The sequence below is a fragment of the Heterocephalus glaber genome, unplaced genomic scaffold (genome assembly GCF_053883595.1).
Source record: "Heterocephalus glaber isolate CG9 unplaced genomic scaffold, H.glaber_assembly_v1.0 deba00001457, whole genome shotgun sequence".
Classification (NCBI taxonomy): Eukaryota; Metazoa; Chordata; class Mammalia; order Rodentia; family Bathyergidae; genus Heterocephalus; species Heterocephalus glaber.
In genome coordinates, this window is record NW_028258305.1 from 39,208,199 (window position 1) to 39,231,974 (window position 23,776).

General features: G+C 38.2%; 1 protein-coding gene and 1 long non-coding RNA gene across 3 annotated transcripts in view; both read right to left on the minus strand.

Annotated features, from left to right (window-relative positions):
• Ppp1cb (protein phosphatase 1 catalytic subunit beta) overlaps positions 1 to 15,830 on the minus strand; it is a 40,486-nt gene extending 24,656 nt beyond the window's left edge. Inside the window, exons 1-2 of one of the 2 annotated variants that reach the window (XM_004839233.4) lie at positions 15,691 to 15,830; positions 15,305 to 15,444 (exon numbers count right to left, since the gene is read on the minus strand). In XM_004839233.4, coding sequence (XP_004839290.1) covers positions 15,305 to 15,356 — 52 coding nt within the window. In that variant the 5' untranslated portion in view covers positions 15,357 to 15,444; positions 15,691 to 15,830. The remainder of the gene's footprint in view (positions 1 to 15,304; positions 15,445 to 15,690) is intronic. The other variant, XM_004839234.4, reaches the window with a different exon arrangement.
• On the minus strand, positions 886 to 15,298 carry LOC147827045 (uncharacterized). The gene is made up of 2 exons (XR_015453212.1): positions 14,828 to 15,298; positions 886 to 14,310 (listed from the first exon to the last, which is right to left on the minus strand). It is a non-coding gene; the product is annotated as an uncharacterized LOC147827045 (long non-coding RNA).
• Positions 15,831 to 23,776: the final 7,946 nt, after the last annotated feature.

A 23,776-nucleotide genomic window follows, 5' to 3' on the forward strand; every position in this document is an offset into this window, starting at 1 on the left:
ACTGTCAATGTTTTTAGTTTTTACTATGATAGTCTTGTATATTTTTTCATTATGTTAATTTTGAGGGGCCTGCTATTGTAAACCTGTTTTCTTATTTCATTTGCCAACTGTTTGATGATGATTTGTGTATACCAACACGGTATGCTATTTTAACAGTTTGCCGTTTTCTCTGGCAAGTATATGATCATATCATTTGTAAAAACTCGGTTTTAATCCTTTCCAATCTTTTATTTTTCTTTCTCTCTGAATCACTGAGGACCGTCAGGACAATGCTGAATAGAAGTGAAGCTGCTGATACCCTATCTTGTTCTTGAACTGGGAAAAAGGCATTCAATACTTCATCATTAAGATACTTTTATTTCTGTACATTTCATCATCTTTAAAAAAATTAGTTTCTATTCCCAACTAAGAATTTTTGTTATTAAGAGGTATTAAAATTTAGGAAACATTATTTACTTAATGGGATAATCATATCATTTTATTCCTTTATTTTGTTTATATGTTTTATCTTGACCTTTCCCTTTTCCTTTCTTTTTCTTTGGGAGGGGGCAGTGGGGACTGAACCCAGGGGCTTTACACTATGTTAAATCCTCAGCCCTTTTTAAAATTTTTTACTTTGAGACAGGTTTTCACTAAATCGCTGAATTTGTCCAAGCTGGGCTCCTTACTGCCTCAGCCTTCCACACTGCTTGGATTACAGGCATGCACTAAGAAGCCTGGCTTATCTTAACCGATTTCTCAGTGGTGAGACTAGCCCTGGATCCCTAGAATAAACAAGCTTATGATTTACTACCCGTATCTAATATTCAGCAGGATTAAATTTTGTAATATTTTGCTCAGGATTTTTGTGGCCATATTCATAAGATATTCATGGCCAGTAATCTGTCATTTATACATCATATTTTGGGGGAGGGGGGGTACTGGGGATTGAACTCAGGACCTCGTGCTTGCCAGGCAGGCGCTGTGCTATTGAGCTAAACCCCTGGCCTGGGAAGTATTATTTCTTTTTCTATTTTCCATAATATACCACAAAATTGAAGTAATTTCTTTTTATGTTGTAGGTCATTAGTGAAACCATCTGAACTTAGAATTTTCTTTTCGAGAGGTATTTCAACACAAATTCATTTGCTTTAACAGGTATGACTAAGAAATTTTTTTCCTGACTGTTTAGCCAAGAAGAATCTATCACCTAAATTATTAAACTTCTTAGCATTATTTTTATTCTTAAAAATATAATTACTTTTCTCTGAAAAATTTGAGAATAGATTATATAAACCAACCCCTTTTTATCCCTTCATACACCAGGTAAGTATCTCCTAAAAATATTTTCTTTTACAGTCACAATACAAGTTATCAGGCCTCAGGAATTTAGCACTGTTAACAAATATTTAAAAGAACAACAACAAAAAAGAACATACTACAATTCTATTAACTGTTTGGATCATGTCCTGTATAAAATCTTTCCCCCAGTGCAAAATTACATATTGCATTTGCATATTCCACCTCTTTTAGCCTCCTTTATCTTTACTGATAACAGTGATTTGTTTTCTGGTTTAACTTGGGGGGGGGGTGTTTCTGGGGACTGGGGATTGAACCGAGTTTTTGCAATGAGCTACCCTATATCCACAGCCCTTTACATTTTTCTTTTGAGACAAGCTCTCACTAAGTTACTCAGTTGCCCAGGCTAGACTTAGACTTGTAATTTTCATGTCTCAGCCTCCCAGAATGCTGGAATTCCTTGTTAGTCTTTCTTGAGGTTTAAAATTTTATTATTTCAATATTATTTTTAAAAACATACACTGTCTTTTCTTTCTTTCCTCTCACTTAGTGGTTATGCTAGGGATTACAAATGCCTTTTATACATATTTTAAACCCCATTTTAATTATTTTGGTTTTTTGAGCAAGGTCCCACTATATATTTCAGGCTGGCCTTGAATTCACTGTGATCATCCTAAGTGCTGGTATTATAGGCACATGCCACCATGCTCAGTTCCAAAATTATTGTTTTAAACGGTCCAAGTTAATTTATATTTATTCACATTTATTCTTATTGTTGCTCTTTCTTTCTAGAGTTTTCTGCTTTTACTTAGCATCACTTTTTTTAAAAAATGAACAATTTCAGTGTTTTCTAGTGACAGGCTATTAGCAATACACATTATCTTAACTTTAGTTTGTATTTTCTGTTCACTTGTGAAGGTTATGTGCATTAGATTTAGAATTCTAAGTCAGCATCATTTTTTCCTTTCAGTGCTTTAAAAAGATCATTCTAGGGCTGGGGATTTAGCTCAGTGGTTCCAGCTCCTGCCGCACAAGCACAAGGTCCTGAGTTGGATCCCCTGTACCAAAAAAAAAAAAAAAAAAAAAAAAAAAAGATCATTCTATTCTCTTCTGGCTTCTGTAGTTTCTGGGGACAGATCAGCCATTACTCCTACTACAGTTCTCTAAACGTAATGGCTCTCCTCTGGTAGTTTTTACAATTGTCTCTATTTTTTGTGGAGGGGGTGTGTGTGTGTCTAAATCTGACAGGCTTCAATATGGTTTTCCTTGTATTTATCCTGGTTGGAATTCATAGTTTATTCTGTGTTTCCATCTTTTTCTCTGGTTTGGAAATGAACTGCTTCTCAATATTCCCTCAATCCAACTACATATCATCTGATTTCTTCTCTTTCTGAGACTACTGTATTTTAGATCTTTCCGGTAGGTCTCACACATCTCTCACACTCTTTCTGTCTCAATTTTCTCTCTCTTAGCACTGGATTTCTACTGAACTTTTTTCCCCTAGCATATTACTCTATTCTGCTGTTTTGCTGATAAATCCAACAATCAAATTCTTAATTTTTTTTAGGGGTACAGTATCCAAGTCTCTGATAAAATTCATCCTTCTCTTTACCATGAGCGTATTAAAGTCCATGTCTGAATAACTAACATGTCAATCATATGTGGCTGTTTCTTTGTTTTCCCCTCTTGGTTTTTGGTCTATTCAGTCCTATACTATATTGCTGAATGAAATACTGGATTATGAATGAAACACTAAAAGATCTACATGACACCTTCCTCCAAAGAGGGCTGTTTCCTTTTAGCCACAGAGGAGCAGTGACTCATCCACATTTTCTTGAGGGCTGGTCTATTTCAGTATTATCCACAATCAGAGAATGGCCATGATGGAGTCTGAACAGAAATTTTGATATAATAAGGCCCCTCTAACTTGGCAGGGCTTAAACTCTGAGTTCAAAGGGAACTAAAGACTTGGAAGTGTCTATGTAATTTACTCCTCTCCTAGACTTAAGCCACAAAGTTCTTTTAGACTTCCACCTTCTGTGCCCAGTCAGGTTAGATTGCCATGTTTGGAATCTCTACTATACCACAATCTGGAAAATGCCTCCAGGAAAAACAGAGCCAGGGAGACAAGGAGCTCACACTTCCTCTGTGTCAAATTCACAAGCTCTCCAAAATTTTCTGGTTTGGTTGCTCTCAACAATGGAATGGCTGCTTAGGGAAGAATAGAGAGGTACATAAAATATGATATGATTAAAGGTTATACACTAGAAAGTCAGGTGAATGCAAAAAAAAAATCTGGAGGAATGCTTTGCCAAGGACTAGATACCATGGGCCTTAAGTTCATTTTCCCTTATCAGTCACACAACTTTGGTGGAAATACCAAAGTTCCCTGACTCCTACTTACTAAGGTAATCTTAATATATAATGTTTACATCAGAAAGGTGGAAAAACTGCACCAGGATTCAGCAAACTAGGCCTTAAGGTCAAATCTGGCTCGATACAGGTTTCTATATAGCCTATAACTTAAAGAATAGTTTTCTACATTTTTCAAATGATTAGGGAAATGTAAAAATAATACCTTGTAATGTACAAATTATAATAAACTTAATTTAAATTTTAAAAAATATATGTAATTCAAATGCTAGTGTCCATAAACACCATTACTCTGGTTTGCTTATGTATTATCAATAGGAACTTTCATGCTATCATGGCAGAGTTGAGGGGCATTCTTACTGCTTCACAGTGCTTCTCAGCATACAAGTTACAAAAAAGCAGTTAAAACTTGACAGCAACTTGAGTGTCATGCTTACTGCTGTACCAAGCATGATATTTCATTTACTTTTATTACCAGCACATCCTCATCAAGGCAAGAAAAGTAGACCCTGAATATTATGCTTTTAAGAGCATTAATTACTTTGTTATTTGAATGGTTAGGCACTGTTTCTTATGCAACAACACTAAAGCTGTGCTACTAGAAAACAGTATGTGTTGACATTATGAGACTAAGCACTCATCATGACATTTCCAATTCAAAGGCAAGCAATGGTCAGGAACAAAAAGCAGTATCTTATTATAGAATTTCTACACATACACATACACACACACACACACACACACACACCCCTCAGCCTGTGGTTCCGCTGCCTGCCTCGCAAGCTCAAGGGCCTGAGTTCGATCCCCGGAACCAAAAAAAACCCAAAAACAAAAAACAAAAAAACACTATTTGAAGATTTGAGAATACTGGGAGCACTGACAAAAAACAAGATGTGATCCTGAATGGCTTTTCTTGGCTCTTGATAAGCTGACAGATGTTACCAATATTTCTAAGCTGTTTAAGAAGTCAATGGTGAATTTGAAGTAACTGAAAAGTTAGTTTCTATGAAACTTTGTGTGGAACAACTATTGGCAAGAATATTTTCAAAGTTGAGAAAAACAATTTAGTAAACCCACAGAGGAATCTGCAAAGACATGTTACACAACTGGTAGTGGTAAAAATACTCGTTGTAGAAAAGAACGTGGTTGGACAATTTTATCAAACTTGTAAAAATGTAAGGTGCTCAAAAGTATGGTATAGTCATTCCATGGAAAAATACTTTAATTAATCATGTGTAGTAAAATGGTAGTACCCACAGTTAACTGCAATGTGCTCTCACTGTCAGTTTTTATCACGGGTATGGTGACAAACACCTGTCTGTAATCCCAGAACTCCAGCAGGCTAATGCAGGAGAATCTCAAAAGTGTTCAGACTGGCCAACTTACTAATATAAAAAAACACATAAAAGGGCTAGGGATATAGCTCAATGTGACAGCCCTAGGTTCAATTCTCACTACCACGCCACCCAGCAGTTTATGTTTTAGCAATGACAATTCTGTGATTTTTTTCCTCTCAAATGAAAACTATCCTCAGTCACTACTACCAAGTATGGAATAGTTTTAGAATTGGCTACAATGTCTTTTTTAATGAGTTCAACCTGAGATTATAAAGGAAAAAACTACCTTATTTGCACATTTACACTGTTTTAAGTCATTTTTGACAACTAGTACTATTTGAATCACAAGCAAACTGCTTCTTACACTTCCCATACTGTCAAAAATTAGAACAAGTCAGATCTTTATTCCTACACAAATGTGCAGCAGATCTATTTTCCATGCTCAAACTGTAGCATTCTTCAGACCTCAATTCAAGTGCAAAGAAATTTCTGTACATCAAAATTCACTCACTATGCAGCTGAAGAGCTTCCACCTAACTCTATTTGGAAGTAATACGCAATGTAATGAACACACTAAGGCAAATAAATATGAAGAGAATTCCATAAATGCTTTTCAAGTGATGAATATGCACAACTAAAACCATACACTCAGACTGACAGTAGCAAGGTATTTGGTGGTTTTTATCTGTGTGAAGACATTTTTCATGATGAAATATATAAAATTTCATTACAGATCACCATCAACAAATGATCACTTGCAGTGGGCCTGGTAGCACAATCCTGTAATCCCAGGACTCTGGGAGGCTGAAGCAGGAAGATCACAAATTTCAGCCCAGGTAGGGCAACTCAGTGAGACTGTGACTCAAAATTTAAAAAGGACTGGGGATATAGCTCAGTGTGAAGGCCCTGGGTTCATTCTCCAGCATCCCTATCCAAAAACCCACCCTAAATGACCACTTGCAATCAATTCTGATGACTGAGAAAACTAATTCTGAATTTCAATTAAGCAAAATGTCAATGTTCTCCAAAAGAATTCTATTCTTCTAGTGATTACAAAAAATTATTCTCAACCACTATAGTCTACATTTTTTACTTATGTAAGAATTTTTCCAATGCAGGTGTGTCTTCTAAATTACAAAGGATGTATGATGTCTTTGCATTGTATGCACATCAAATTTTCACTATCATCTGCTCTTCTTCAGCAAAATTCTTTTTTCTTTGGGTATGGGATATTGAATTCGGGTCCTTGCGCTTGAGCAGCAGGCCGTGAAACCTCTGAGCTAAATCCCCGGCCCAGCAAATTCTTATTTATAACCAACTGCCTTCTATAAAATAGCAAGATAAAAAACTATACCACTTACGCCTGCTGGCCTTGTAAAATCTTAATCTTCATTAACCACTGATATTTTAACTCCCATTTACTCTATCCCTCCCCCACTCACTCAAGGTTACACTCTAATTGATGGCAATCTGATTTCCTGAAAACTGGGAGGCAAGTTTTCCACATTTAGCACAAACATGAGCCTTTAACAAAAAGTAAAATTTTTTATAATTAGCTAAAATGTGGAATTTTGGTTTTAAGTGAACGAATTAGGGAGTTGCCATACTTTCAATTTATCCTAGGTTTGCCTGATAGAAGCTCTGTATTACAGCTCAAATTGTCTGTAATATTGTGTATGCACATGAATGTTCTTCTGAGAAGGCCTATGGCTTTTATGAATTCTCAAAGGGGTGACTCACCACTGGGCGTGCACACCAATTATCAGCTGGTACAATAAAGTGTAAAGAAAAATGGTATATACAAGAGAGGGATGGATATTTCTGGAACAGGTAAAGGAGTTATGATTCTCACTGTGTTGACATCTCCACTGACGGTGCAAAAGCAAAGTGGGGTCAAACTGCTGGCACCTTAACATACACCAAGTTAGAGGCACCAAACTGTATCGGTAGTCACTATGCTGTTCACTGCCATGCATCTGCAGTGCAACACAAAGATTAGTGCTTCAATGCTGTATAATCAATTTCATTAAATTTTAATCCCCCAATAGACATCTTTTTAATCTATATAAAATAGAAAATACTCACAAAGCACTTCTGCCTCATACCTTAACATAATGGTTGTTACAAAGAAAAACTATTACTGCTGTACTTGCAACCTGATCTAGCTATTCTTTTCACAAAACACTTTTTACTGGAAAGCACTGACAAACCACGACTACTCAGACTTAGATATTTAACAGGTGCTCTTGAAAAAAACCAACAAACTGAGCCTGTCATTTCAAAAAAAACTGACTGTATTTGTTTTCAATGGTAAAGTTCAAGCTTTCAAAGCAAAAATTAAAAATTTGGAAATGTCATGCATAGCACCATAAGTAAAAGCATCCATATTTCCATAGATAAAGACTCTTCTCATGAGATCTTGTCACAGTATTAACTCTGATTTTTTTTTAACAACTGTCTTTTAAAAAATACTGTATATATGATGTGTCAATATTTGGACATCTATATAATTCAGCTGAAACAGTTTCCAAATGAGCAGTGTGTGTTACACAGTCAAGCTTAAGATAAATTTAAAGTAGAAGATAGAACCCTGGACTTACAGAAAAATAAATTCACTGCTAGTATTTTAGATTCTATATTGCTATTAACCTTCAAAAACTACTCTTTGATTTTATATATCACAGAATATCCTCAATTATCAAAAAAGGCTATTAAAATATTCTTCCCAACTACATATTATGAATATATTTTCTTTATATACTTCAGCCAAAACAATATATTAAAACAGATTCAGCAGAGAATTCAGCTATCTTCCATAAGATATTAGATAGGATTTTTGTAAGCGTGCTTGCCTTAAACTCATTATGTAGCCCGAGCTGGCTTCAAATTCACAGTAATCCTCCTGCCACAGTCCCTAGTATGCTGTGATCACAGGTATGTGCCACCACGCCTGTACTTTTTTCTTTAAGAACAGGTATTTCTAAATAATCAGCTTTAATGTCAAACATGGTGTTGATACCTCATAAAAGCTCTTATCTTCAATTCTGTTAAAAAAGAAAGTATGGAAAAGATGGGTGTTAACAAGGCCTCAAGACTCAAAGTTTAAGATTTAATGTCCTTTGTCCTCAGTCAAAAGAAAGCATATGTTCTAAAAGTACTTTTCACCATTTTATTTTGCCTCAAAATAGTTCTGTTTAGCACAAATACTGGTAAAATAATCCGTATTATTAACTCTGAGTAATGGAAACAGAAAAAAATTGTTATACACATATAAGGGAATGGTGGTTATATGCAATAAACACAAAGTGGAAGACACACATCTGTTAGGTACTCACACGAAAGAGCTTTTTCAAAATTAAATACTGTACGGGGAAGGTGTAGTGTAGGGCTCAGGAGTAAAAAGAACTACTACCACCTATTAGCTTAACATTTATACCAAGCAGTAACAACACGTAACATTCACATGTCAAAAATTTGAAGTGTTGTATCTTTTTATCTTTACACATACATTATGAAATAGATACTATCATCCCCAGTATGCCAAAGAAACTGGAGCAGAAATGAAATTTAATGCACATAAAACCTGTATCTTTATCCATTACTTGATATGGCTTCCCACTGTATCAACACTTATTGATATTTCTGGGTAAACATTTAATTGAGTAAATATCTGATATCATTCAGGATCAATAGCTATTATACTTGGCGTCTTAAATTCACAAAATATATTTCTTCCTGTCATTATTAATGTAGACCTTATTTTCTTGATGACAGGTTTGTAAGCATCTCACTTAGAAGTCTGGTCATTTTCTCTCACAACTTTTTTTTTTTTATCATTACCTTCCCCGTGGGGAGTTGGTACATGTACATAACACATCTTACTTTTTTCCTCTATGTTGGCTCAATTATTTGATAAGTACTTAACATAGATAGAACCTATACAATTTCAGCTCATTTTACTATTTAAAATTTTAAACAGAGCTATTATTACTGTTAGGTACAATATCAGAACGAACTATGTAGTATCAGATCTCCTTTAACAACTTTTACTATAACAGATTAACTTTTGATTTCTCTAAATATTGAAAATGGGACGATCAGGGGAATGGTTACAATGGTGTTAGAAAAGAACTAGCTAGGAACTTCTGTTACTCAAGAATATTCAGATTAACATTCTTGAAAGAGGGCTGGGGATTTAGCTCAGTGGTTCGGCCGCCTGCCTCGCAAGCGCAAGGTCCCAAGTTCGATCCCTGGTACCAAAAAAGAAAAAAAAAGAAAAACATTCTTGAAAGAAAACTCCTTTATGGTAGAATAAGCTGTGTCAAAACCTCCAAACTGCTCATGACCAAGCCTCAAGAACCAAATGCAGTGCTCTCTTCAGGATGCACAATCTTATTATTTCTTCTACTTGTCCTTGCACAGATGGGAGGTAAATCCGGGAAGGGAGGGCCCTGAGGCCCGGTGATTTTTAGGAAGGTGATGCATACTCTCTTAAATCATTATGCTACACACATGAATAATGTGGAGGCAGAATAAAGGACAACCACTATTATCTTCTTTCTACTGCTTGACAAGTATCCACCTAAATCCAAAGACTGATTTTCTCCATCAAATCAAGAAAAGATTAGCTACTGGTTACTTATTTAACTTTAGAATGAATTTACACATTTCTGATCTTCATCTTTTAGTATTAGAACAAAGACTTTGTCTCCATTAGTATATTCATCTTATCAGACAGCCTGCTATTGGGTGTACTGCAGAATGAGGTGTAAAAAATTATACCTACCAATAATCACAACTTTAGAGTTAACCCAATTCAATCTTGGGTGTAAGGCTGAGTAGAGTAGTAAAAAGAAGTTATGACATTGATCTTTTTCTTTTGTCTACCTTCAAAAAAGATCTATATTTTCAGGAGGAATAAACCTTGAAATGTCTATCTGCAGCTACCAGATGGGCAGTGGTTGCTGCCCAAAGGTATTAATTCCTATCCAAACAAAATTAAGTCCCAAAAGATTTAACTGAGAGTCCCTATCCACTACCCCTCCAAACAACTGCCAAACATACTGACACTTACGACGACTTCTGCTTGCCTCCCTGTATCTGAAGACTTTTAGATAAATTTTGTTTCAGAAACTTAATGGGATTTTAGTCAGTATTTTAAAATACCTAGACATTTCTATATACTTATCTTACCACTGTTGTAATTAACAATGGATACTTTGTTAAATGATGTGAATAAGATGTGAAAGAAAAAAAACTCAGTAGAGGCAATTCACTATCTTCCTCACATCCTAAATTTCAATATAATCCTGTTTCTAGACTCAAATTTAAATAGATTTCTAAATCCCAATATAATATCTTTACCTTGGATTTTGTAATTTTCCAGAAAAGCTCCAGCCCTGCATTCAAACAGCCAAATAAAAACATTCTTGGCTACTTTTTCAAACTGTCAAGTTTTTCTTACTTGCTGGAAATATTAACAAAGGAGCGGGGACAAAACAAAACTCCCTAATCTATTTATCAGTTAAAATATATTCCACCATCTTCATGGCTCCTCTAGCCTCGCATCCAAAAGAATCAAGAAGAAATAAAATACTCAGTAACCAACCAACCTCCTCTCCTCCCTTACCTGTTCTTTTCTAACAAGTCTCGACTCTGGTCCATAGGGCATTTTCCCTGAGAAAGCTGAGGTGGCCAATAGCAATTACCACTTCATTCCAACTGCCTAACCTTAAGATTGCTGGGTCAAATTCAACAATTCAATCAGTGTGGAGGCTTAGAACAGTCTGGCAGTTCCTCAAAAGATTAAACATTAGTTACCATATGACCCAACAATTCAATTTCTACTTCTATAACCAAGGGAACTGAAAAAACTACTTAGAAACTTGTGCACAGATATTAAGAGCAGCATTATTCACAAAAGCCCAAAGGGAGCTGGGCAAGGCAGCACACGCCTGTAATCCCAGCACTTGGGAGGCTGAGGCAGGAAGACTGCTATGAGTCTGAGGCCAGCCTGGGTTACATAATGAGACCTCATCTTAAAAAAAAAAAAAAAAAAAAAAAAAAGGCCAAAAGAGAAAAACAAAACATGGATGAAACAAAGAAACATTAAACCAGTCACAAAAGACTACATATTGTAACATTTCATCATATCACTTACATAAAATGTCCAGAAAAAGCAAATCCACAGAGACAAAAAGTAGATTAGGGGTTGCCAAGAGCTAGATGAGGAACATGAAGAGAAAAGGAGAGTGTCTCTGAGACCAGTGTTTTTTGGGGTATGTGTGGAAATGTTCTAAAGCTGATTGTGGCGATGATTATACAACTCTGGATACGCTAAAAACCACTGAATTATGCACTGTATGGAATGTAAATTATATCTTAATAAAGCGTTCATTAAAAGGTAGGGAGCTATCCTTACTGTGGTGGCGCAGGCTTGTAACCCCAGGATTCTGGGAGGTTAAGGCAGGAGAATCTCAAGTTTGAGCTCAGCCTGGGAAAACAGTGAGATTCTGTCTCAAAACAAAAAGAGCTGGGGATGTAGCTCAGTGTGAAGGTTCTGGGTTCAATTCTCAGTACCAAAAAAGGGGGTAGGGTTAACATGGTTTCATTATTTAATTTTTCAAATTCATTTCTTTTTTAAAAACTCTTAAAAGGTCACTAAGAGGAAAATTTCCCAGTTGCATTGTCAGAGTAAATTTTAAGTCTGATCCACAAGAAGAAAAAAGGAGATACACACTCAACGATTACAGGAGCACCACTAATTCAGATAGGTCAAGGTAAAGTGAAAAGTGGATTTCTTTAAAGGTCAAGGTAAAGTGAAAAATGGATTTTTTTTAAAAAATAAAAAAAATTCTTATAAAGCTATTAGCCAAAAATACAAACACAACCATGTCCTACCATGGAACTTTACACAGTGTTAATACTCTACAACTTGTGTTGTAATAGTCAAGCTCAGCTTTATGGCAACATGTTTAAAAAAAGTTTTTTTTTTTTTAAATTCCTTCACACAGTAAATAGCTTTTGAGGTATTTCTGAATACACTTCAACAAGGAAAAATGCTGATGATGCAACACTCCTAACAAAATTAACTCATAAAGATAGCTTTATAAAGAACATTCTAATGATGTACAGTATGTTAAAATTTTAACAAGGGATACTTTTGGGCTGTGGAATTACAGGGGACTCCCCCCCCCCTTATATCTATTTCCCAAGTTTCCTATTATAAGAATGCCTTACTTTTATAATTAGGGGTGAAAAATTCTAAACACAATTTATATGTATTATCAAATACACGATATAACAGATATGTTAATTATCTCAACTAGTAAAGCCCAGTTTTTAAATACGTATGATGATGAAGTCTGTGGCTGAGAACAGAGCTGACATTATCTTACTCACCCAGCACCAGTTTTCCATACTAACAAATACATCAGATTCTACTCATCCCATCCTACTTCCTCCAAAATAAACTCAGCCTTGCCCTAGGTGATCCTGCTACATTTCACTCCTACCCCAACTCCTCAGAGGACACTTAAGTAAAAATCATTTACTGAATTTTTTTGGTTACCCATACAAACTGGTATCAATTTAAATCATCAGTTAAGAGCATTATAATAAGCCACAGGAACATGGCAGCAGGGTCACTACAGGGAATAAAGTGATAGAAGGCTTTCAACAACCCCCTAAAATATAAGGGAGAAATATGTACTATCCAAAACTGCATCAATATTTTTGTTTTATATTGTAAAGGAGATGAATTTATTAAAATATTTTAAAAGTTCTCTGAGATATACCATGATATACCCACCTGAAAATGAAAACACAAAGTAACTCCCAAAGCACAGTTACTAAAAGTGTATACTGTATACCTGACTGGCAATTTGAGAAAAAAAATCAGAAGTAAGTTCCAAACTATAATAAGCTTTTAAAAAAGGAAACAGTACCAGAATTTTTTACCTTAGTGTTGAGAAATTATGGCTATTTTTTTAATTGACAAGTAACACTTGTGTTTTTATCATGTACAATATATTTTAAAGTACATATACATTGCAGAATGGTTAAATCTAGCTAATTCACAAATGTGTGTAATTATTATGTTTGTGAGGAGAGTAACAACCCACTCTGTATTTTTCGGGAATAAAATGTATTATCAACTGCAGTCACTTCTTGAAATTTATTCTTATCTGTAATTATGGATCCTTTTGCTGACCGTATTTTTGACTTGTACGGTACTTTCTACTAGGCAGCTTTACAAAAGAGCATTCCTTGAATTTGACTTAAATTTAATTTGCAATGTAACATCACTGAAAACCAAAGTACAGTAGAAAAAATTTTTTCTTTGAATCCAAGTCTCCTCTGGGCAAGATGTGGGAAGGAGGGTGGGAACTCTGGATACCTGAGAATTCTAAGGATGCATTGTCAAACTAAACGTGCTTCTGCAGCATTAAGATGAGCCGGCGATTTAGCTCAGTGGTTCTGCCACCTGCCTCGAAAGCGCAAGATCCTAAGTTCAATCCCCGGTACCAAAAAAACCCCCCAAAACCAAAAAACTTCTCACTGAGTTAAGATGAAATGAAATTTTTTACCGAAAGGAGGCTGGAAAAACTAGAAAGTCACTTGTTTATACCGGGAGCTCCTTCGGGGAAGACTCCTATCTTTGAGTTCCTGGTGCCTGGCACAGAACACTGCAATAAACACCAGCAAAATTAAAAAGAAAATGTGTCCAGAGCATTATTTTTACCACAAGAAGGGATAAAGATTACCCAAACCAGAGACACACATTCAATGTGGATTCACAAAAACAATAAAATCACTTAGGGTACTTTTCCTAAGTCTTTTTACAATAACCTTGACTTTACTAGTGAAGTTTCTTAAGTATCTGTAATCATAAAAAGGTGCATCTGACTTAAAAGGTTCTAGATCAAATATTTAAAAATACGCGAACATACTGCTTTATGCCTATAAAGCATACATAAGTTGAAATACAAATAAGATTTTTTAAATTTGCAAATCTACAAGTTTAAAATATAAAAATGGTTGTAAGCTTAAATTTCCCCAGGAGCAACCGAGATATAAACGTTTAAGTATATTTCCCTTGTAGAGCGATGCACAATCACAATACATATCTTTTAAAACAAATTTCTCAGACCCAGCAAGATGTTCACAACTGTTAAAAACTACAAGATCTTTAAGAACACTTACTGCAAGCAGCAGGGGGCCTCCCAGGAATAACCAGATAATAAAGAAAAAGGTGGCTTGGAGTTCGAAGTAAAACTTTTGCTTTCCATTCAGTCTTAAAACTGCTGAAAAGCTCTCACATCTGGAGCAAATACACCAATATAGTTACACAAAGGGTACACAGAGAACTGATATTTGGGATATCAACGCATTACCTGAAAAAAGCCCCTCCCGCCATACAATTTTCTGAGATGATTTTCCAAATACGAAATACGTAACTACTTCGCTTCAATAATTATCTTCAGGAAATCTGAAAGCGGGGAATAGCAGTACACACGCAATCCTTCAAAGGTGTATGACAAAGAAAACTCTGAAACGTTTTAGTAGGCTTAAGCTCTTTCCTACACACTCAAAACAGTCGTGACGCATATTTTAGAGCAAAGGGTCCCTTTGGCTGAAGACTACATTTAACTTGGAGTAAAATCCTGCCAGCAGACTTGTAAATATCTTTTTATGCCCAAAAGAAGCTTCACCACAGACCTTTAGTAAGTTTTTGCAGAAATTAAACTCTGCTCAATCCGGTTAGATTTTCAAGTCCCTGTCCCTAAACCATGCCTTTCAGCCACCATACGTAGATTTCGTATTTCTTAAAATGTTACCTTTAACCCGACCAAAGATTGTTTCATCCTTTTGTAAAGCCAAGTAATAGTCGGTAAGCAATCGCTAACATTATCCTTTCCCTAAAAAGACTGTTCTAGAGGACCGTGTAAAAATGAAGGACAGATGAAACAGATCTCCTGAGAAAGGTTTTTACAAAATGCATCGCCGTTCGCAGTCAGAGGCAGCCAAGGACGACGCACAAAGAGGAAAACGAAACACACATTCCACAGACACGATGCCCAGAGGCGGCCCCCTGCCCCTCCTCGGAGGGTCACTGGAGGCAGCACGTTCGGCCCAGGGAACCGGCGGCCTTTTGGGAAGGCTGTGCCCGCAGACGGGCTCCGCAGCCGCGGCCCCGGGCCTTATCGCTCATCGCCCTCCGCCCTCCGCCCTCCGGGGGACTCGTCTCGCGGCGGCCCAGAGCCCCCTCAGGCCCCGGGGCGAGGGCGGCCAGGGCAGCGGGGCGCCCCACTCACCCTCCAGCAGGCGGGTGATGAGGCTGTCCACGTTCAGCTCCCCGTCCGCCATCTTGTCGGCACCAGACGCTCCTTCCCGGCAGCGGGAACAAGGGCTTCTCGGCGGCGGAGGCTGCGGCGACGGCTCGGCGTTCCCTCACCTACGAGTCACGCGGCGTTTCGACCCCGGCTCCAACTCCCCTTTTCTCCGGGCCCTCCCCCCACCCCTCCCCGCCGAGCAGCGAGAGCGCGCGCTCACTCGGAGGCACCCACAGTAAATAAATAAATAAACAAGCCGGACCCCACGAACCGGGCCGCCTCAGACCCACACCACCACCTCCTCCTCTTCCTCCTCCTCCAACTCCTCTTCCTCCTCCTCGGCACCGCCCAGCTCCGCAAAAGCTCACCAGCGCCGCCGACGGCCCCACCCGCAGCGCCACTCACTCTGCGCGGCCCTTGCCCGCCGCCGCGCTACGAAGCCTTCTGCGCAGGCGCGCCGCGCGAACCCTCGCGCTCCCCGCCTCGCTCGGGCCTTTGCGCAATCGCAGTGGACTCATTTCTCCCGCCGCAGCCTCGGTCTGCTCACAGATGCACCGCCCTTCCTCTCCAGGTCCACTGCGCCGACTCGCCTCGGCGGCGCAGGCGCAGAGCGGGGCAGAGTCCGGGTTTGTCGCACCTGGGCGGATCTCTTTACACGGAGCGCGCTTAGGCCGGGTTGACCTTCTGCTTTTCTTGCTCCACCGGGCCAGCTGCTCGGCTGCTTGGCAGGCTTACTACTTTGCTTTTTTTCTGGCTTCATTCCTTTATGCTTTTGTTAGCCAGGAAACGCGGACTGCAGCTACCTGTGTTTGAAACTCAGGCGTGTACGAAGCAGGAAGGGGCCACTCGCCGAAATGTGACATAGAAAATAATATGTTTTGTAACTACCGTTCCCCAAGTGATCCTGTCTGATATAGGCGTTAAAGTGAACCCTAGAAATAGCAGCAGTACCATTTTACGTACCTTCTACAGCGCCTTCTCACGTAGCTTACGTTTCCATCTGCTCTCTGGGTACCATTTTGTAGTGTTTTTCTATTCATACCTCCATTATGTTGCTTAATCTTCCTAGCTTGTAATTGTTTAGGCATTTATCTCCCATGCTCACTCAGCTCCTAGAGGATAAAAACATCGTTTTGCCTGCAGCACCCGTCAAGTATCTGGCACATAGGAGAGAGGGATAAAGAGGAACAGGAGGGTTTAGAAAGGTTAGTTGTCCAGCTTTCTTTCCACCACGTAATATCGCCTCAAGGGAAGGAGGAAGGGAGTCCCCCCAAAGGATTCAGGCAAACCAGTCTCAGAAGGTCTCAGAAGTCTCAGTCTCAGAAGGTGGTCAGGCTACAGACCTTTACCCAGTCCACGGGTGTTAAAACAAAAACTCAGACGTGACACTGCCCCAGGCCCAAGGTAGTATTTCCCCCACTCGCATGCAACTCATAATATCTAACATGTTCTGAGACCCCTGTGTGTGCTCTGTCACTGTTTCAGATGTTACTATACAAGTATTATCCTTACAGCAGCTCCATGTGGAAGGTACCATGATCTCTACTGTGTGGATGGGCTTGAGGCTCAGAAGGGTTAAGTACCGATGCCCAGATCGCTCAAGCTAAGCAGCAGAGTTGGGATTCACAACCAGGCATCTGGTGTCAGAGTCCACGCTCCTTATTTTTCTCAGTGCTGGGAATGCATCCTAGAGCCTTGCACATGCTAAGCAAGGGCTCCAACCCCAACCCCAAGCCTACACTCTGACCGGTTGCAATATATTCCCTCCCTGTGTATGGAGCTGAGGTCCATAAACATGTTTGTACTTTGTCACAAGCTTAGGGAGTAGAAACTGTAGGGGTTGTTTTTAAGCGTTGTCCAATCAAGTGTTTTGTAATATACAGATGAATTAAAGAGCTAGGACTTCTTAATGTCTTTTTTTTTGTAGTTATTTCTCCATTGTATGATTTAACTTGTATATTAATGACGAAGTTAGAACAGGTAACCAGTCATAATGTTGGTCCTGTCTGAAAGAGATTTAAAAGACTGGAGTACTCTGAAAATTACAGATTATAGACATTTCATTTGGGGGCCTGTAGGGGAAAAAAGGGGTGATCATCCCTGTTTCTTTTTTGTGAAAGTGCATTTGTTTACACCCAACTTCATTCTAGAAGAAAGGATTTAAGGTAGCTTACATAAATGCACACAGAAGGGTAAATGAAAAATAAGTCAAGCCAGGCATGGTGGCTGATCCCTGTAATCTCAGCACTTGGGAGGCTGAGGCAGGAGGATCACAGTGAGTTTGAGGCCAGCCTGAAATGCACAGTGACACCCTGTCTTAAAGAAAAGAAAAAGAAATTACAGAAGAAATTAGAACAAAATAAAATTGAGAGTAGGAAAAATAAGGTTAAGCCAACAGTTTTGTATGTAAAATGCATGGTGTAAGGTCCCATTGGGTTGCTATACATAGACCATAAATATGACTCTCAGCTTTCTAACAAGGATGGAAAAGATCAGTTACAAGTGAAGTAGGTGTTTTGGCTGAGCTAGAAATGGGAGTTGAACTCAGCATCTTGTAGAGTTAGATGTCACTTCCCAAATTTCTTCTATGAGGTTCTTAGGAATACAGAATGCTTGGGAACATTTAAGTAGTTTCCTATTTGTCCTTAAATTTTCACTGGACCCGTGAATGTCATGAAAAAGAACTTTGAATTTTGACCACAATTAAGGTTTAATTCCATGCAGACATATTTAAAGAGCAAAGGATGCACAAAAGCAACTGCATTGTGCAGATAGAAAGCAGTTACTGAAGAACATCATCAGGGGTGGCCAGAGGCCGCTCTTAGCAGTTATGTGAGCCAGAAGAGAAGGCAGAGAGGTTCTGGGTACTGCCTGCCGCTCTCCTCCTCTCTGCCCTCACCAGGTTTTCCAGGCAAAGAATGGGTCATCATGAAAATGCAAGATCATTATTACTAGAGGCCCAACTAACATTATTGTGGGATGTCCCGCCAAAAAAAATTATATAAAAGCTCAAGAATTCTTCAGATTTTGAAGCCAAACTGATGCACAAACTGTTAACACTCAGAGTAAGTTCCAGAAATGTCTGTGAAGGGAAATTCTTGATTGTTATTTGGACTTCCTGATTGCCGGAGGCTTGGGACATCATATTTTGAGGTGTTAATAAAAGTGTGATCTTATTGTTACTAGTAGGTAATGTGTGGGTCACTGTAGTATCCATGAGAAACAGGCAACCAGTGCTCAGAGAAACCCAACCACCACTTCATTGAAACCCGAGAAATGTCCGTGTGCATAATCTCCAAGTAGATACTTTGGAGCACAACAGAAATCTTACGACCTTCTATACTAACCACAGCAAAGACTCATTGGGATGTTTTTCTTATATGCCTGTCCATGTTGGCCCATCACTAATATGGTGTGAAAGAGTAGATACGGATAACAAAATGCAGATGTTATAATACTCAGATTTTTGCTGTCCTGGCTTAATCTAATACGGCTTTTAAGTGAGTGAATCAACATTTGGGATATCTTCCCATCAATATAATTCCTCTCAGTCAAATCTTTAATAAGTCTTGAGTGACACTAAATTTAAATTTTATTAGGTGTACCTGGAGGGCAGTCATTCTTTTTATCAAATGTCATATGCTTTTGTAGTTATCTCAAGTCAAGAAAATTGAAAATCTAGACGACTTGTCTGTACTATGTTAAGAGAACACCGTCTTTCTCAATACACAGCCAGGCCTACGTGGTACAGGAAGTGAGGGCCAAGAGTTTTGATTCCTTTTCAGTACACATACAAGAGAATAATCAGGGCGCCACAGTTATCAGCTAAGCCATGAGGCATATCCTCAGTCATTTTAGCCCAAACATTTTTTTGTTGGTACATTTTAGATATACGTAATGATCACATTCATCATAAGGAATTTGTACCTGTACATGATATATGTTGCTTCTTCTTTTTTCCCATTCCCCTCCCCTCCCTTCAACCACCCTTCCCCTTATTTACAAAAGCTTTGTTTCCATTTTTTTCCTTCTTTCTCTTTTTTTCTTGTCCTTCCTTCCTTTCCCCCTCCTCCCTCCCTTGCTCCTTTTTTTTTTTTTTTTTTTTTTTCAGTACCGGGAATTGAAGAACCTTGTGCTTGCCAGGCAGGTGCAGTGCCAATGAGCTGCATCCCCAGTCCCTTTGTTTCCTTTCTTATTTGAACATTTTCCTCCCATTTCCCAATATCTGTTATACATTTTGGTCCTTATTTTTGCTTTCAGTTTCTCACACCAGAGAAACAATGTGGTATTTAAACATGTGTGACCAACTTATTTTGCTTAAGAGTATGGTCTCAAGTTTCATCCATTTACCTAGAAATGTCTCAAGTGTATCCTCTTTTATGGCACAGTAGTAGACTACTGTATTAAAAAACCAACATCTTCTTTATCCATTCATTCATTGATGGGCATTTGGGCTGTTTCCAAGATTTCGCTATTACAAATTGTGCTGCTATAAACATGGGTGTGCATATATTGCTGTAGTATGATGCTTTTAACTTTTTGCATAAGATACCAAGAAGGGGAATAGCTGGATTGAATAGAATCTCTAGTTTAGGTTTTTTGGGGAAGCTCCACACTGATTTACACAATGGTTGCACCAGTCTACACACCCACCAATGGTAGAGAAGGGTTGCTTTTTCCCCACATCCCCACCAGCACTTGTTATTGGTTGATTTCTTGATAATAGCCATTCTGTCTGGAGTGAGATGCAATCTCAGTGTTGTTTTCATTTGCATCTCTGGAACAACCAGTGATGTTGAACATTTTTTTCATATATTTACTTGCCATTTCTACTTCTTTATCTGAGAAGTGTATATTCATTTCAGATGCCCACCTTTGGACTGGGTCTTTAAATTTGGGGAGGTCTGATTTTTTTGAATTCTCTATATAGTCTCGATATTAGTCCTTTGTCTGAGGGACAGCTGGCAAATATTTTTCCCACTCTGTGGGTTATCTCTTCACTTTGTTGCTGATTCTTTTACTGTGCAAAAGCTTTTTAATAAGATGAGATCCCAGCTGTTAATTTTTTGTAATATTTCCCATGTAATAAAAGTTTTGTTCATAAAGTCTTTGCCTACACCAGTGTCTTCAAGAATTCTACCTATTCTATCTTCCAGTAGATTTAGTGTTTCTGTTTTAATATTTAAATCTCTGATCCATTTTGAGTTTAGTTTAGTGCATGATGAGAGACATGGGTCTAGTTTTAGTCTTTGGCATGTGGAAAGCTAGTTTTACCAGCACCATTTATTAAAAATCTGCCATTAATTCTGGGAACAGGTTTTTTAATGTTGTTTGTGCTATCTCCTGGCTTTTCATTGACTCCGATCAATCTTATGTTATTTTTCTTTGCATCATCTAGCAGCTGTTGGATTGATTTTTCATGGTCCCTTGCTATTTTTAAGAAATCTTTTTTTCATGATCACTAACCACAGTCCTATCTTCTGTATCTGATATTCTTTCCACACATTGGCTCATTCTACTGCGTATACTTTCAGTGGAATTTTTAATCTCCTAGATATCTGTTTGAATCTGTTTTGTGGATTCCACTTCTTTCCTATGTTGGGCATTCATGGTTTCCATCATTTTCCTAGGCTCCTCTATTTCTAAAAATCTGTGTCTGTTCTAGAGTCACTAACCATGTCTGTCATTATGGTCACCATCTCTGTAGTTATTTGAGAGATTATTTCTGATTTGATTTTTTCTCATTCATCTGCTTCATTACTTCCACTGTTACCACTTCAGAGAGTCCAGATGCATGGCTTTCAAATTGTTCCACTACATTGTCCCCTGGGGTTTGCCTTTGGTAAGCTGGAAGTTTGGGGTTGCATCTTGTTTTAGTGTCTTCTTTTTTCTGGTTTTTTTTTTTTTTAGTTTAGTTGCTGGGTGGATGCTTGTAAATTGCTCATGGCAGGTAGCTTGATTGCTAGTATTTAGAACCCTTAGGAAATGACTACTTCTCAGAGATATCTTCCAGGAGTAGTTGGCCTTTGGATTTTGAGTCTGTTGCAAGAGCCTACCTCTTCAGTTTATTGGGGATGAGAATTTGCTGCCTATTTGGCCTATTGCCCTCTCCTGGGGGCCTCATCTGAACCCAAATAACTCACCAGCAACTGCAGTCCACTGCATCCACTGCTTCATTCCACTGGTGTGTTTCTCTGTGGAGGCCTCTGGAGTAACCAGTAGTCACTGTGTGTCTGCAAGTTTGAGCTTCCCCTCCCACACAGTGAGTCAGGGCTGAGGGAGAAAGTGCTGTTTCCCACCTCCTTCTTCTGTGTTGAATTCTCTCTCTTCACTCTCCCCGTGGACTTCAGTTCTCATTTCAGATCCTTGCCCGGTCCTAGGGAGCCACTTCCATCCTTCTTCTCTTCCTCATGTTGCTATATTCCAGAGTCTGGAAACCAAATCTCAGAGAGGCTGTTTCTCTGCTGTTCACCACTCTGTCATCTTCCTGGAAGTCCAGCCCAAACATTTTTAAAGCAAATATAACCAAATTCCTCTTTCCCTTTTCTTGGCCAGTAATCTTCCTTTCATCTCAAAACCCCAACACATACTCACAAAATTTCAGTGGAACATTTTATCTTAATTATCTAGTATATCTTTCATGATAAACTAATTGCAAAGCAAATGCTTTGTAATTGAAGGAGGTAAGTAGCTATGTAAAAGAGCTAATTATAGAACCAGTATTGTCAAAATGGCCATACTTCCAAAACGGACGTGCAGTTTAAATATGATTCCAATCAAAATACCGATAGCACTCTGAAAGAACAAGAGAAAATAATCCTAAAATTCATATGAAACCAGAGGAGACCCAGAATAGCAAAAGCAACCCTGGGCAACAAGGACAAAGAAGGAGGCACTGCAATCCTGGACTTCCAGATATGCTGCAAAGTTACAATGATAAAAACAGCATGGTATTGGCAAAACAAAACAAAAACAGACATGTAGCTCGTGGAACAGAACAGAGGATGCAGAAATAATTCCAGTGATGTCCAACTACCTGATCTTTGACAAGGGGGCCAAAAGCTCATGCTGGAGGAAAGAGCCTCTTTAACAAATGGTGAAGTGAAAACTGGGTATGCAGAAGATTGAACTTAGACTTACATATCTCACCAATGTGCTAAGCTAAAATCAAAATGGTTTAAAGATCTCAGCGTTAAACAGAAACAGCCTGCTGGAAGATAAAATAGGTAAAAACTCTTGATGACACAGGAATAGGCAAGGACTTTCTGATCAGAACCCCAATTGCATAAGAAATAATACGAAAAATTAACAAATGGGATCATATCAAATTAAAAAGCTTCAACAAAGGAAACAAAAAACAAAATGAAGAGGCAACCTACAGAATGAGAAAAAAATTTGCCAGCTATTCATTGGCCAGAGAACTAGGGTTTAGAGTATATATGGGACTCAAAAATATTAGACTCCCCCAAATAAAAGATCTAATAAAAAATGAGCTACTGAAATGAACAGACAGTTCTCAGAAGAAGAAGTACTAATAGCTAATAAATACATGAAAAAATGTTTAACATCTCTGGCCATTAGAGAAATGAAAATTGAAACTACACTGAGAGTCCATCTTATTTCAGAAAGAATGGCTATTATCAATAAATCAAATAATAACAAATACTAGCAAGGCTGCAGGGAGAAAAGAACCCTTATACATTGTTGGTGGAAATGTAAACTAATACAACCATTATGGAAATCAGTATGAAGAGTCCTTTAAAAACTAAAACTAGAAATTCCATTGGATTGAGCTATTCTGTTTCTAAGTATTTTCCTAAAAACATTAAAGGCATTATATTACCATAATACATGACCCATGTTTGTAACAGCACAATTCACAATAGCTAAATCTTGGAAGTAGACTATATGTCCGTCAACAGATGAATGGATTTTTAAAATGTGGTATTATACATAATGGAGTACTACTCTGTCATAAAGAAAAATAAACGAGTCATTTGTAGGGAAATGGATGCACCTAGAAACCATAATGTTAAGTGAAATAAATCAGATGCACAAGCTTAAATATTGCATGGTTTCTCTTATACGAGAAACCCAAAAATATAAAGAAGAAAATAAAAGCTTGATAATAGGAAATAGGAAGATAAATCTTTGGCAAATGGGAAGAGCACCAAGAGATGGAGGGAGCAGGGAGGGCAGGGAGGGGAAGGGGATAAAGCAGAATAAGATGGGTTATGTACATGTACCAACTCTGCACAGGAATAGGGCCGTTATTACTGCAAAGATCCATCAATAAAACATAAAAATTGAGAAAAACTAAAAGCTTAACTGTAAGGCAGCAAAAGTTGGATGAACAGATATCACAATGGTGATTAACAGTTGAAGAGTTGATCTATGGCCCTTCCTCTAATCCTGTGATGGGATTACAGGGCCACCATTTAAATTTACTTCAGA